Raw genomic sequence first — 14859 nt, 5'->3', positions numbered from 1 at the left:
AATAACAGTGAGTCTGTTTCTGCTGCTACTTCTAGTGCTCAATGTTTTTTTTTGTGGGAACAACCGGCATCCCCAAACTCAGTGTCCTGCTAAGGATGCAGTGTGTTTGAAATGTAAGAAGCAAGGATATTATGCTAAGGTGTGCTGCTCTGTGAAACAGGCAAGCGGCTCTTCTAGCCCAAAACATTCTGCAGCAATGCTAGCTTCTATAGAGGGGGCCTCCCCTAAGTGTCTTGAAAAATCTATAACCTATCTCAAGCTTAATGGTAGCCCTGTCAGTGCCCTCATTGATACTGGGAGTTCGGACAGCTTTGTGCGTCATAACTTAGTGGACCTAAACAAACTATGTCTCCAGAGCATGGAAAAGTCTCCAAGGCTGATGAATCTCTATCCTCAAACATCTTAGGTCTGTGCAGTGTGGGGAGTTACAAGGAGAGACTTATCACGGTGTTGAACTCAAGGTGTTACAAATCTTATGTAGTGATGTGATTCTAGGGCATGACTTCCTGAGGAAACATTCTGGTCTGGAAATGGATTTTGGAGGAGAGAAACCTCCCTTGAAGATATGTTCACTAGGTGTTGTTAAGGTGTCCCCTCCTTTCCTTTTCAAGAACCTGACACCAGATTGTAGACCAGTGGCTAATAAGTCAAGACTATACTCCTTGAGTGACAAGAAGTTCATTGAAGCCGAGATTGAGCGTATGATGTCGGAAGGAATAATAAGGCCTAGTAATTCTCCTTGGAGAGCTCAAGTGCTGGTGACATCAGGGGAGAATCAGAAAAGGAGGATGGTTGTAGATTACTCTCGTACTATAAACAGGTTCACTGAGCTTGATGCTTACCCCTTGCCAAATATCGACGAGATGGTGAACAACATTGCACGGTACAAGGTGTTCAGTACCTTAGATCTGAAAAGTGCATACCATCAGGTTGCAATAAGAGAAGAAGAGAGACCGTACACTGCATTTGAAGCTGGGGGTAAACTTTATGAGTTCAATCGCATTCCATTTGGAGTGAAAAATGGAGTAGCAGCTTTTCAACATGTGCTTGACGAAATCCTTAAGAAAGAAAAAGTAGGTGGTACATTTGCTTATGTAGACAATGTTACTGTGTGTGTGGTGAGACAGAGGAGGAGCATGACCAGAATTTAAGAAGGTTTTTGAAGGTGGCCGAGGAGTACAACCTGACTCTAAACCACAGCAATTGTGACTTCAAATTCAGAACCATTTAATTACTTTGGTATTCAGTAACGGATGGGGAAATCAAACCCGACCCAGAACGCTTGCAACCATTGTGGAATCTTTCACCCCCAAAGGATGCAGCTTCTCTCCGCATGACCATGGGATTGCTTGCACATTACTCAAGATGGATCCCAAACTTTTCAGAGAAAATCCGCCCTCTCACACAAGCCAATGGTTTTCCTTTATCTACTGAAGCACTGCAAGCTCTCGGGAACTTGAAGAAAGACATTGCTAGTGCTGTGGTAATGGCCATTGATCCCTCCTCTCTTTTCACTGTGGAAACGGATGCCTCAGGTCAAGCGATAGCAGCTACTCTAACAAAGAATAATTGCCACGTGGCTTTCTTCTCCCGCACTCTCACTCGCAGTGAACAGGGACATTCTGCAGTGGAAAAGGAAGCTTATGCCATAGTGGAGGCATTGAGGCAGTTTTGACACTACTTAATTGGACACCATTTCAAGCTCATCCCGGACCAGCGTATTGTAGAGTTTATGTTTGACTCTAAATCAAACAGTAAAATAATGAATGACAAAATAGCAAGGTGGAGAGTTGAACTCTCATGTTTTCACTATGATATAGTATACCGTCCAGGAACAGAGAACATACCAGCTGAAGCTCTCTCCCGCATCTGTGGTGCCACTACTTCTTTCTGATAAACTCCGAGAACTTCATGAAATCCTATGTCACCTGGGAATATCTCGTATGATGCATTTCGTCCGAGGGCAGAATCTACCTTACTCGGTAGAAGAAGTGAAGAAAATTACCACCTCTTGCCAAGTGTGTTTAGAGGTCAAACCTCGGTTCTTAAAATACTCGGGATAACTGATCAAAGCAACCCAGCCATTTGAGAGGCTGAACTTAGATTTCAAAGGCCCAGTTCCCTCTCAATCTAGAAACAAGTACTTCCTCACGGTTGTGGATGAATTTTCAAGGTTCCCTTTTGTTTTCCCTTGTGCTGATATGACCACTAGAACTGTCATCAGTTGTTTGGTGCAACTATTTGCTTTGTTTGGTATGCCAGCATACATCCACACTGACAGGGGTGCATCTTTCATGCATGAAGAGCTGAAGGATTTCCTGATGAAGAAAGGTGTAGCTACCAGTCGCACTACACCTTATAACCCTAAAGGGAATGGTCAGGCTGAAAAATATAACAGAATTATATGGAAAACTCTAACATTGGCCCTTAAGACAAGAAACCTTGATGTGTCTCAATGGGAAACTGTTCTCCCAGATGCTCTCTATTCTATACACTCCTCGTTGTGCACTTCCACGAACAGTACTCCTCACGAGCGCCTTTTCCTGCATAGTAGAAGGTCCACCACCGGCCAATCGTTGCCTACTTGGCTCATCCAAGGAGGACGTGCTAACCTGAGACGCCATGTAAGACACAGCAAGAACGACCCCTTGGTGGATGAGGTTGAAATCGTAGAGGTAAACCCCGAGTATGCTCATGTGAAGCTTTCAGATGGTAGGGCGACTACGGTTTCATTAAGACATCTTGCTCCTATGGCTAGTGATAACCGAGAAAGTACAGATGCTGGGGATCCTGTACCTCAGTCTGAGGTTCCTGAGGAATTGTCAGTTACAAATGCTCCCCAGGAGATTACACGCGTTATCTCCCATGTGGATACTGCTCCTCAGAATGACACTTCACAAATCACGTACAGTGCCTCAACAGGTGGCCTCACCTCCTCCACTTCGAAGGTCAGAGAGAGTGAGGCAACCTCCAAAGTACCTTCAGGATTACTCCACATGAACTTACCTCAGAAGGGAAAAATGTGGTAAAAATAAACCTGTTTATATTTCCTATAGATTTTGTTTACTTTTGGGGTTCCTAGCTGATGTGTCTCGCAGAACAATGTGTACTCGCCAGATGAGGGTATGTTTTTGGTTGTCCTCTCGTTCATAAGGAGTGTGATGTATGTACCTTCTTAGTTAACATAAGTGTTTATTTATGTTTATGTCTGTATCTGACAACGTGTTTGTTTTGTTGTTTGCAGGGTATAACTGCAGAGAAATAGTTAACTGAATAAAACCTTAGTTCTGGATACACCGGGTTTACTTCAGTACTCCTGAAGGAATCAAGGATAGAAAAACAAAAGATTGGTGCAAAGCTGTTAGACATGCTGAGACCTTGCAACATGAAGATGCAAAGGAGGACATTGCCAAAAACCAGCTGCAGTATCAACTCTTCCTCAGACAAACATGCAATTCTATCACATTACTTAACAACCACAATTACATCCTGAAAGACCAGGAAAATTAAAAGTTTTTGTAAGGAGCTGACGGTAGATGAGTACACATCAGTAGCTGAATCAAAAGTGAAGGCTCTCTGACTGGAAAAGTGGAGGGGCTACCCGCCCCACACCCTCACCAGTAGGATAACCACTTGTTATCCAATTTTTACGACCGACTCAAGCTTGCTCTGATTCAATTTCCTTAATTAAAGGACGAGTGTTTCTATGACATGTAGAAACAAATCAGTTAGTACTACAATAATTGAGTGAAGAATAAATCCGTCAGTACTTCAGTACTTAAGAGAAGAACAAATCTGTTACTCCTTCAGTACTTGAGGTAAGAACAAATCTGCTAGTACTTCAATACTCGAGTGAAGAACAAATCTATTAGTACTTTAGTACTTGACTGAAGAACAAATCTGTTAGTACTTCAGTACAAGACTGAAGAACAAATCTGTTAGTACTTCAGTACAAGACTGAAGAACAAATCTGTTAGTACTTCAGTACAAGACTGAAGAACAAATCTGTTAGTACTTCAGTAATTAAGTTAAGAACAAATCTGTTAGTACTTGATTGAAGAACAAACCTGTTAGTACTTCAGTAATTGAGTTAAGAACAAATATGTTAGTACTTTAGTACTTGACTGAAGAACAGATCTCTTAGTACTTCAGTAGTTGAGTGACGGAAGGAGAAACATCATGTGCTAATTCTATACCAAATTTAGACTGGGTAATAAGAATGGCACAATTAAGAATGTGCCCTATATTATTCAAGAGCTAAGTCTATAATTCACTAGGATTCTTTTACTATTTTCTTTCATGATCAATTTATGATGAGGAAAGACATCTTAATCAGTTCATAAAAAGACTATTCCTCTCTTACTAGTGTAAGGTTCTATGTCATCCAGGAGCCTAAATACAGTAAAATGTCTATTCTGTAATTGCCAACTATGGTCTAATTCTACTAATTACACAATGATGGAACAATTTCATAAATATTTACGTAAATACAAATGTACTATGAATTGTAAATGGTGCTTAAAAATAAATTGCAGAAAGAGGCCTCTGCAGAGGTATCACATCTTTTTAGCCTAAATTTCATGCAGTAAAGGCATAGGTGCACATAAGAAGCTGATTGAATAATAAAACTTTACCTGCTAGGATAATATCTAAAAATTTACTGTGAAAATTATAGCAACTCTAAACATGGTAACATTCACAATATCTTAATTTTCAAAGTTTACGGAAGAGACACGTTATAACACCACAGTAACTAAATCTATTTTTTCCTAACTGGCTTCCAGGTTATTATCTAAGAACTAAATTTCTGCTTAGCAGTTTCACTACTGATATAAAATACACAACATAACAAGTCAAGTTCTACACATACAATTACCCACATAGAACATGTAAGAAAACTTTTTCATATGCGATATATAAATGAATAATACATATTTTTCCTAAATAAAATCCTGAATCCCCCAAAGCTTAAAGAATATTTAAATGAATATCCAGAAATTTGTCAAAACCTTAATAATGATGAAAAAATATGGTTGAGGAAAAGCCATGATGGTAAGGTAATAGCTATATATTTAACAATGACCAGCCAACTCTTCAGCAATATTTGCCATGATACCATCCTTTTCCTCAAAGCCACATGGTTCTTTCATTTCGATATGCTAAATGCAAACTTCCAACTGAGCTAATAAATGGCATACTTAAAATTCTGACAATACTACATAACACTAGTGTGCCTCTATATACTTAGCCATACACTGAAAAAAAATGCCGTAACATCATATTCAAGCCTGCCACAGTTACATGCATGGAGATTCCCATTTCTTTTATGTATTGTCCTTAGAATATTTTCCAAATTTAATATCATATATGACATACCTTTAATATTTTTTCTTTCAATATCCAGGTAAAAAATTAAAGGTTCTTTCATGATCAAACAGTAAAGATACAGTATTTGCTTAATCTTACTTAAAGATTTGTGGCATGCAAATAGAAATGAAATAGTTAAAATGTATCTTAATTTAATAGTGAAAATGTATCTTAATTTGGCAGCATTTTAATCACTACAACTTTCCATGTGCTGTAAATTACTACAATAATAAAAGACAGTAACTAATTATCAGTAGCTCATGAAACAGTCACTGACACTGCAACACAACAAAAGGCACAGATATATGCAGTAGGATGTAAAAAAAAAAAAAAATAAATGAAGTTGTTTGCATGCACATTTCTTGGTTCCATCTTACCATTGTGGGTGTGGTAGTGGCGGTGGTGTGGGTGCAAAGAAGCATGAGGGGTGTGCAGTGTCCCGCCACACCGCCCCACCACACAGTACGCTGCCCACATAGGCCAACCACACCCATGATCCGGGGCTAGTAGGGACATGCCAGGGGGTGGGGGTTACTCAGGGACAAGGGAAACTGGGTTTCATGTATATTGGGTCATTGGGTTAATTTTGATCAACTGGCAAAATAGTAACAACAGATTCAGCAGTTGTTATTGACATCAATTTGGAAACATTAAGTCATAAAAGGGCTAGGCTAACTTGCTTTGGTAAGGTTAAAAAGTTAGATTCAAATGGGTTGACATTAAGAAGCTATAGATTTCTCAGAATGTATGATCTAGTAAAGGGTTATTAAAAAGACTGGTTAATTTGGAAGTATGGAAAATACTAGAGATATGCATCTAATCTATTTTCATTGCTTAACTGCAACAGCCAAAATTTCAAAATAAAATATACACATTATATGCAGCAAAATAAGAAATTAATAGAGCCAAACAACTCATTTCTACAACTAGGTATCTAGATATATGTGTGTTTAACCCAAACATGAAAAACTACTTCACTAAAATAAAGCAAAATAAAAAAAGAGGACAAATTAGGAAGTTCATAACAAGTCTCCAACAATAAACTGCACTTTTATAATATCAACCATGCACAGAATTTCTCATTTGGCTGAACTACTACCACTTACAATCAGTAGAAACACTCGTGACCTTCAAAATCACTTCACACTTTAAATTGCTAACCAATTTCTCATTCAGTGTCATTCTTTTGAATGCCTCAAGATTAACATTTTTACACTTTTTTCACATATATTTCTTGAACATTCACCAACATAATATAAAAAAAGAATCACCCTTGCATTTTCTGGCAAACATGTTCATTATTTTCATATCCCTAATATAATGAATATGAATTTTCAAACAATACATTGATAAATTTAGTCTTTTATCACTATTAAAGAATCCATGAAGAATATCTTCACTCATTCCAATGGTCACCATGATATACACAATTCACAACCCTTCAGAATTTTCCTAAATGTAAAAAATACATTTTGCTTATGCTAGGCTCTCATACAGACCAAATAAGCAGTGTGGAGTTTATGCAATTGACAAAAGAATATTTGCTTTGTCTTCTTGAAGGGGCCCCTTCCACCAAAAGAAGCCACCAGATATGATACAAATGTCATTAATGCCTCAAAATGGATTGTTTCAAATGGAGTTGCTTTTTACACAGATAACTACAAGGAATTTTCAAAGGTTGAAAGAATAAAAGAGAGAAACTTTAGTACACCCACAGTGTGTCTCACAAAGCAAGCTGTAAGTGGTATCCCCTTACATGGAGTGACCAATATTGCCTAAATTCTCAGAAAGGTTGTTCTATCACTAACAGTATGCCTTGCACAGCATGCTGTAGACAGTGCTAAAAAATTTTTGCAACACCACTTCAGTCACAGCTTAATTACTTTAAACTTCACGTGATCCTTCTCAAAGCATATCCAACGTTTCTGTGGTCTCGTTAAATTACATTATTGCAATTGTGATGATAAAACCTTGCATACAAGATAAGTAAATAAATAAATAGGCATAATAAATGTTAAGCACCATTAACATTTCAAACACAACAGGTGCCTTGCTATCAGATAACTAGGGCATAAAATAGACACCTTTATTACTGGTATTACTAATATAAGCTCCTCACTTCAATTTCAAAATATAAAATCAAAGTAAAATCAAATAGCTAAAATGCTATTATCTGGTGATGCAAATGTTGAGGACAATAAAATATATTGAGGGCCTATAGTTTTATCTATAAACTGAGCTTAGTAAATAATGGCATTTGAGGTGGGTAGGGGTAAGCTGTCCCTGGTGGCGCAGAGGACTTATAAGAGTGAGATGCTTAAAAAGGTCTTACGTCTCTAGTTTCACTTTGTAAATTCAGCCTTTCAAGACAATAATCCTAAATAATATAAAAAAAATCCTAGTTCATGAGCATGTGCTATTCATACATACCAAATAAATAAATATTTCAATTAACAGGATTAAGGAAACTGTTCCAATTTCTTGAAATAGCAATAAAACATTTCATATCTTAATGGCATTAATTGAAGTTAAGATTATGAATATAATGTGTTTTAATGGAAAAGTTCTGTAGTGCAGTAATTTATTTTCATGTTTGATGTTCATTATCTTTAGGTATTACTTTAAATACATAAATTCTAATGCTAAATATACCATATATCTGTATACCAAAAATATACATACCAATATTATATTGTTTAAACATAGACTTAGAGTAAATTAGCAAAACCAAGCAACCTTGATTTCCATTTGTAATCTATGAAGGGACCATTTTTGTGTGTGAAAACCCTGACTGCCTGCATGTAGGTAAAAAAACATGATAGTTAAATTGGATTCTCGCTCTTATAAATATTTCAAGATATAATGGCTATTCTTATTTTACATGTCACTACCATCTATAGTCTCTATACACAGAGAGGACTTGTCAGGTGTCAAGTGATGAGTTTTTGGTGTACTGTATAAATTTTTCCTATAAAAATACTTAGAATACTGTACTTATAATCTACTAGGACTATGATACTTTATTATATGATAATGGCAGGAACAGATTCCTCACTCAGGAAAGCATCATTCTAAAAGAAAATCAAACCAACTATTGGCATAAGGAAAGGCACCAACATAATGGGTTGAAAAAAATAATACTAGTTTACCATAATGTTGTGAAAATAAAAATACATTTACCACTGCCCCTGGGGGAGCTAGTTCACACATTTTAATTTGGAATCTTTAGTCAAAACTAATGAATTAAAACTGTGTCTTAGAAGTAAACCCTGTGAAATGTACAGTACTGTGCATGGAAACTGGATGGCAATTCTCTTTTACATTTGCATACTTCCATTTATCCATTGCATTCTAATCATTTCAAACACAAAAGTTAAATGCTGCTGGAAAAGAAATTCTAGATGTTAGTAATGCGGCTAAGACTCACCATAACTTTGCAGATGTGGTGGTACCTTAGGTGGTCTGCTACTGTCTTCAGCTTTCATGGTAGCTGGTTCTTTCCGGTCTGTCAGGAAGTAAGTTGTCATCTCTCCCTTTCCTTTTACTTTGACTTTCCCACGACACTGAAATTGATATGATCCTTTGCGCAATACCTGATAAACATCTTCTGTTACCTGGAAAAAAAAAAAGAAATTTTTCGATTAATTTCCATTTTAGTAATAAGAATAAGTTATACAACTACTCAGGCTACTAAATTTTTAGAGTTAAAGTTTGATGCAGGTGATTATATACAATTCCAACAAGATTAAAAATATCAAGAAACTATTGCTTTTCAAATGAAAACAATATTCACAAGTATAAATATTAATGAGCATATTTACACTTTTTTAAAATTTATGGGATCATCCAAATCTTTAAAATAGTACTTCTGATTGCCATAGAATTTCATTTGACATTATAAGCATCTCAACTAGCCATAAATTAGAGATATTCCTCTTTTAATGTGCACTGAATGCACAGGTTGTAACATAGCTTACCTGAGTGTGATTTGGGAGGCCTGTAGAATCCATACGACTCGCAACATTGACAGTGTTGCCCCATATATCATACTGAGGCTTCCTAGCACCAATGACACCAGCTACAACTGGTCCAATGTTCATGCCTAGAAGCAAATTAAATGGGGTTGTGTGTAAAGAAAGTTTTAAAAGGTAGCATAACATCAAAATCTTTTATATCATACAATATTAGATTTAACTTATTCAATATGTTGCCATGAACATTATATGTCATTAACTTATAATCATATTTTAAAACATTAAAAGAGAAACTAACCAACTCTTAACGTAAAACTATTATAGGAGTTTTCATTGATGTTTGCTAGTTTTTCCCTGAATGCAAATACCAACTCAGTCAGCATTGTCATGTAATACATAGCAGATTCTTCGCTGTGATCGAGAATCCTCATGTCAGGCATAAGACCAACAGCAGCCATGAAAGTTGAACCGACAGTCTTAATTTTATCCACTGCCTTGAATCTGTCATCATCCAGTAACTGAAAGGGAAATTGTTAGTGAAATTCTATTGAAGTTAAATAGAAATTATTTCTATTTACCTCCCTAATGTTTATATTGCTTCTCTCTCGAAGTTGGTTAAATGTCAAGGTCTACCCTAAAACTAAACAAATCCTATTTTCTGTCTTTGTAATACACCTGTCTCTCTAATGGAGTATTAACATCATATATCGGTGAATGGTAATACTTGTGTGGGTACGCCATACTGCCGTTGTCTTTCAGTTATTTTGCCTCGTTCAAAAGTAATTGTTCTACCATTGCTCCATATTGTTATTTTGCGATTTAGGTAGTTACTGTACTTAAAGATTCTTATTATAGATTAATAGGGGATATCTTCTGGATTTTCTATGTATTTCTGTTTTAGTTAAGGGATTGTACTTACACGCAGGTGTTACCATACACAGCCATATAATCTCAATACTCCATAGAGGGGCAAGGCTATAACAGGGAAAATGGGATATTTCTAATCTTAGGATAGTTGTTGAAATAAAACCAGCATCTAGTGAAAAGCAATATGAAAATTTGTTGAGATAAGAATAAACTGAATATTAATAGAAAATTTGTAAGTCCTATATTCACATGATGTTCATATTGCTTAACTCTCGAAGTTTACTTATACACTATCGATGTTTCCTAACAAAGAAAAATGTTATTTTCCTTAGTAAAATAAATTTTTGAATATACTTACCCGATGATCATATAGCTGCATCCCTGCTGCCCGACAGAAAAAGTCTACGGGAGGAATACGCCAGCGATCGCTATACAGGTGGGGGTGTATATCAACAGCGCCATCTGTCAAGTAGGTACTCAAGTACTCGATGTCAACAACGAACCAATTTTCTCCTCTGTCTCACTGGTTCTCTATTGGGGAGGAAGGGTGGGTCCTTTAATTTATGATCATCGGGTAAGTATATTCAAAAATTTATTTTACTAAGGAAAATAACATTTTTCAATATCAAACTTACCCGATGATCATATAGCTGATTCACACCCAGGGGGGTGGGTAGAGACCAGCATAACAAGTTGACATTATGAGCTAAGTATTCCGTATTTTATTTTAGCAGTTATTCAAAATAACAAGCATAAAATAAATAAGTACCTGGTAAGAAAGACGACTTGAACAATTACTCTGCCTTTTTAAGTACGTCTTCCTTACTGAGCCTCGCGATCCTCATAGGATGCTGAGCGACTCCTAGGAGCTGAAGTATGAAGGGTTGCAACCCATACTAAGGGTCCTCATCAAAACCTTTAATCTAGGCGCTTCTCAAGAAATGATTTTGACCACCCGCCAAATCAACCAGGATGCGAAAGGCTTCTTAGCCTTCCGGACAACCCAAAAATATTTCAAGAGAAAGATTAAAAAGGTTCTGGAATTAGGGAATTGTAGTGGTGGAGCCCCCACCACTACTGCACTCGTTGCTACGAATGGTCCCAGAGTGTAGCAGTTCTCGTAAAGAGACTGGACATTCTTAAGATAAAAGACGCGAACACTGATTTGCTTTTCCAATAGGTTGCGTCGAATATATTTTGCAGAGATCTACTTTGTTTAAAGGCCACGGAAGTTGTGACAGCTCTAACTTCGTGTGTCCTTACCTTCAGCCAAGCTTGGTCTTCCTCATTCAGAAGGGAATGAGCTTCTCGTATTAACAGTCTGATAAAAATAGGATAAAGAATTCTCTGACATAGGCAAAGATGAATTCTTAACTGAACACCATAAAGCTTCAGACGGGCCTCGTAAAGGTTTTAAAATAGAACTTAAGAGCTCTTACAGGACATAATACTCTTTTTAGTTCATTTCCAACCATACGATAAGTTTGGAATAACGAACGATATTGGTAAAGGCCGAGAAGGCAGCTCGTGTTTGGCTAGAAACCAAGATGAAGAACATGTAGCCGTTTCGGATGAGAATCCGATGTTCTTGCTGAAGGCATGAATCTCACTGACTCTTTTAGCTGTGGTTAAGCATATCAGGAAAAGAGTCTTAAAGGTGAGATCTTTCAGGGAGGCTGATTGAAGTGGTTCGAACCTGTCTAACATAAGGAATCTTAGAACCATGTCTAAATTCCAACCAGGTGTAACCAAACGACGCTCCTTCGTGGTCTCAAAAGACTTAAGGAGGTCCTGTAGATCTTTATTGTTGGAAAGATCTAAGCCTCTGTGACGGAAGACTGATGCCAACATGCTTCTGTAACCCTTGAGTGGGAGCTGAAAGAGATCGCTCTTTCCTCAGATATAAGAGGAAGTCAGCTATTTGAGTTACAGAGGTACTGGTCGAGGATACGGATACTGACTTGCACCAGTTTCGAAAGATTTCCCACTTCGATTGGTAGACTCTAAGGGTGGATGTTCTCCTTGCTCTAGCAATCGCTCTGGTTGCCTCCTTCGAAAAACCTCTAGTTCTCGAGAGTCTTTCGATACTCTGAAGGCAGTGAGACGAAGAGCGTGGAGGCCTTGGAGTACCTTCTTTACGCGTGGCAGACGTAGCAGGTCCACCCTTAGGGGAAGAGTTCTGGGAACGTCTACTAGCCATCAAAGTACCTCGGTAAGTTATTCTCTCGCGGGCCAGAGGGGAGCAATTAGCATCCACTTGTCCCTTCGTGAGAGGCGAACTTCTGCAGTACCTTGTTGACAATCTAGAACGGAGGGAATGCATATAGATCTAGATGAGACCAATCAAGTAGAAAGGCATCTAAAAGAACTACTGCTGGGTCCGGGATAGGTGAGCAAAGTATTGAGAGCCTCTTGGACATCGAGGTTGCGAAGAGATCTATGGTTGGCTGGCCCCAGGAGACCCAAAGTCTCTTGCATACATCCTAGTGGAGGGTCCAATATGTTGGAGTTATTGTCCCTTCCTACTGAGACCATCTGCTAAGACATTCAAGTTGCCTTGGAAGAAACTTGTTACTAGTGAAAAGTCTAGACCTGTTGAACAGGAGAGGAGGTCACTTGCGAACTCGTACCATGTCAGAGAGTAGGTCCCTCCTTGCTAGGAGATGTACATCAAAGCAGGGAGTTGACAGTGTTCACCTCCACTACTTAGCCTTGAAGGAGAGACCTGAAGCTATTCCAGGTCAGACGTACTGCCAGAAGCTTCTTGCAGTTGAAATGCATTGTCCTTTGACTCGAGTTCCATAATCCCGAGCATTCCCTACCGCCTAAGGTCGCACCCCAGCCTACGTCCGATGCGTCTGAGAAGAGAACGTGGTTGGGAGTCTGAACAGTCAGGGGAAAACCCTATCAAAGGTTGATAAAGTCCTTTCATCCAGTCAGACCAGACTTATCTTCCGGAAACCGGGATCTAGACCGCTTCTAGCGTCTTGTCCTTTTCCAGTGAAGAGCTAGATGAAACCGAAGAGGACGGAGGTGTAGTCTTCCAAGTGACACCAATTGAACCACGGATGACAGTGTCTTAACCAGACTCATCCACAGCCTGACAGGGCCGCGTTCCTTCTTCAGCATCTTCTGGATGGATAGCAGGGCTGGGGGTTGATCGTCTTGTTCAGCCATGTCCTCATCAGAGGGTTCCTCATCCGAAACTGATGAGGAAACGGCAACGGAGTGGGCAACGTCTGACTCGCTGAATCCGGTCGCACTGGTGGATGCGTGACGGAGCCGGACACAAGATCATGGTACTGCTGCACAGTCTGTGAACTGTCAACCATGGGGAAGCGAGGAAGTACAGCGACAACCCGAAACTGTCTAGACTGTCTGGGTTGTGCAGACAACCCCTATCGGGTTGCTGAGGTTGCCGCACTGCGTCACAACAAGTCACCTCTGCTGGTTGTTGAACGTCTTCCTAGTGACACACTGAACGTCCACAACCACCTCCGAGAGTCGCTTAACGTTAACGTGCGACTGGCAACCCACACTGGGTCGCACCGGAGGAGGAATCATCTCAACTGGCGGACGTGAGTAGGAAATCTCAGCGTCAACAGGGCGTACAACCAACCGGTAGGAAGGTTGTTGGCAAGAAGGTTCTTCTCCGTAAAAAATCCTCTATCAAGGACTAAGCTTGGACTGCATGTCTTGCAACAAAGCCCAAGGTCTAAGGGAGCAGGTGTGGCAACAGACGGGGTAGCGACTGAAGCGGAACCATTTACCCTCCCTGGAAGCATGTTATGCTTTAATAAAAGTCCATAGGAGGCTAAGCAGCTTAAGGCTCCTCTCCAAATGACAGAGTCCTCAAGGGAATATCAGAAGGAGGGAGAACAGCACTTTCTCATCTACAGGAACCATGTCCGAGAAAAGCTAGGTTATCTCAGTGAGGGTTTCACTGGTGCATAAGCAGCAGACCAGAAGGCAACGTTATGAAACTGCTTGACAGTCTGTGAACTGTCAAAAACTGAACTGTCAACCACAACAGGAGCGTGAGGACATACAGCACTGGTGTATTAGTAGCAGACCAGAAGGCAACGTCATGTAACTGTTTGACAGTCTGTGAGTTGGCAACAACCAAAGTTGCGTGGGGAAGCCTCAACTCCTGACTGACTAGTTTGCTGCGGGCGAGTGGCGGTAACCACAGTGTGTTGCGGAGGCTGACACACCGTGTCAAAACACGGCAGCTTGTGGTAGCTCACGCACGGCAACGGAGTGCTCCGTGTGTCTGTGGGAGTCATCATACGTCTGGCAGGGTTGACTGTGCATGGGTGGAGGAGCTCTCACAACAAGAGTGTGGGAGCAGGCAGCCATGCCGGGCGCACAACCGTGGTAGGCTGTAGGCCCACGGGTGCATCGTCAACCTTCTCCGCAGCAGAGTTGCCAAATTAGCGATTTTGTGCTAATTCATTGCCTTTTTACAGTATTCTATTTTAGCTACTTTCTTTAGAGAAATTCCATATGACTTTAGCTACTTTCTAGCTACTTTTGCAAGCCTATCTAGCGACATTTGAAAATTTGAGTTGGCAACCCTGCTCCGCAGTCGGAGTGTGGGAGCTGGCAACAACAAAAGCGGAGTGCTGGTGCGTGGGAGGGACTGCCGTGG

At 39.5% G+C, this 14859-nt stretch overlaps 1 protein-coding gene across 9 annotated transcripts in view; it reads right to left on the bottom strand.

Annotated features, from left to right (window-relative positions):
* LOC137619491 (adenylate cyclase type 1-like) overlaps positions 1-14859 on the bottom strand; it is a 423950-nt gene that overhangs the window by 77746 nt on the left and 331345 nt on the right. For 7 of the 9 annotated variants that reach the window (XM_068349561.1, XM_068349560.1, XM_068349564.1 and 4 more), the window contains 4 exons: positions 9640-9859; positions 9345-9469; positions 8795-8981; positions 5745-5870 (listed from right to left, as the gene is read on the bottom strand). In XM_068349561.1, the coding sequence (XP_068205662.1) occupies positions 5745-5870; positions 8795-8981; positions 9345-9469; positions 9640-9859 (658 nt within the window). The remainder of the gene's footprint in view (positions 1-5744; positions 5871-8794; positions 8982-9344; positions 9470-9639; positions 9860-14859) is intronic. The other 2 variants (XM_068349566.1, XM_068349567.1) reach the window with 1 other exon arrangement.

Source organism: Palaemon carinicauda, chromosome 26 (genome assembly GCF_036898095.1).
Source record: "Palaemon carinicauda isolate YSFRI2023 chromosome 26, ASM3689809v2, whole genome shotgun sequence".
Lineage (NCBI taxonomy): Eukaryota > Metazoa > Arthropoda > Malacostraca > Decapoda > Palaemonidae > Palaemon > Palaemon carinicauda.
The sequence above is the reverse complement of the archived record's forward strand: the minus strand, read 5'-3'. Positions and strand labels throughout refer to the sequence as shown.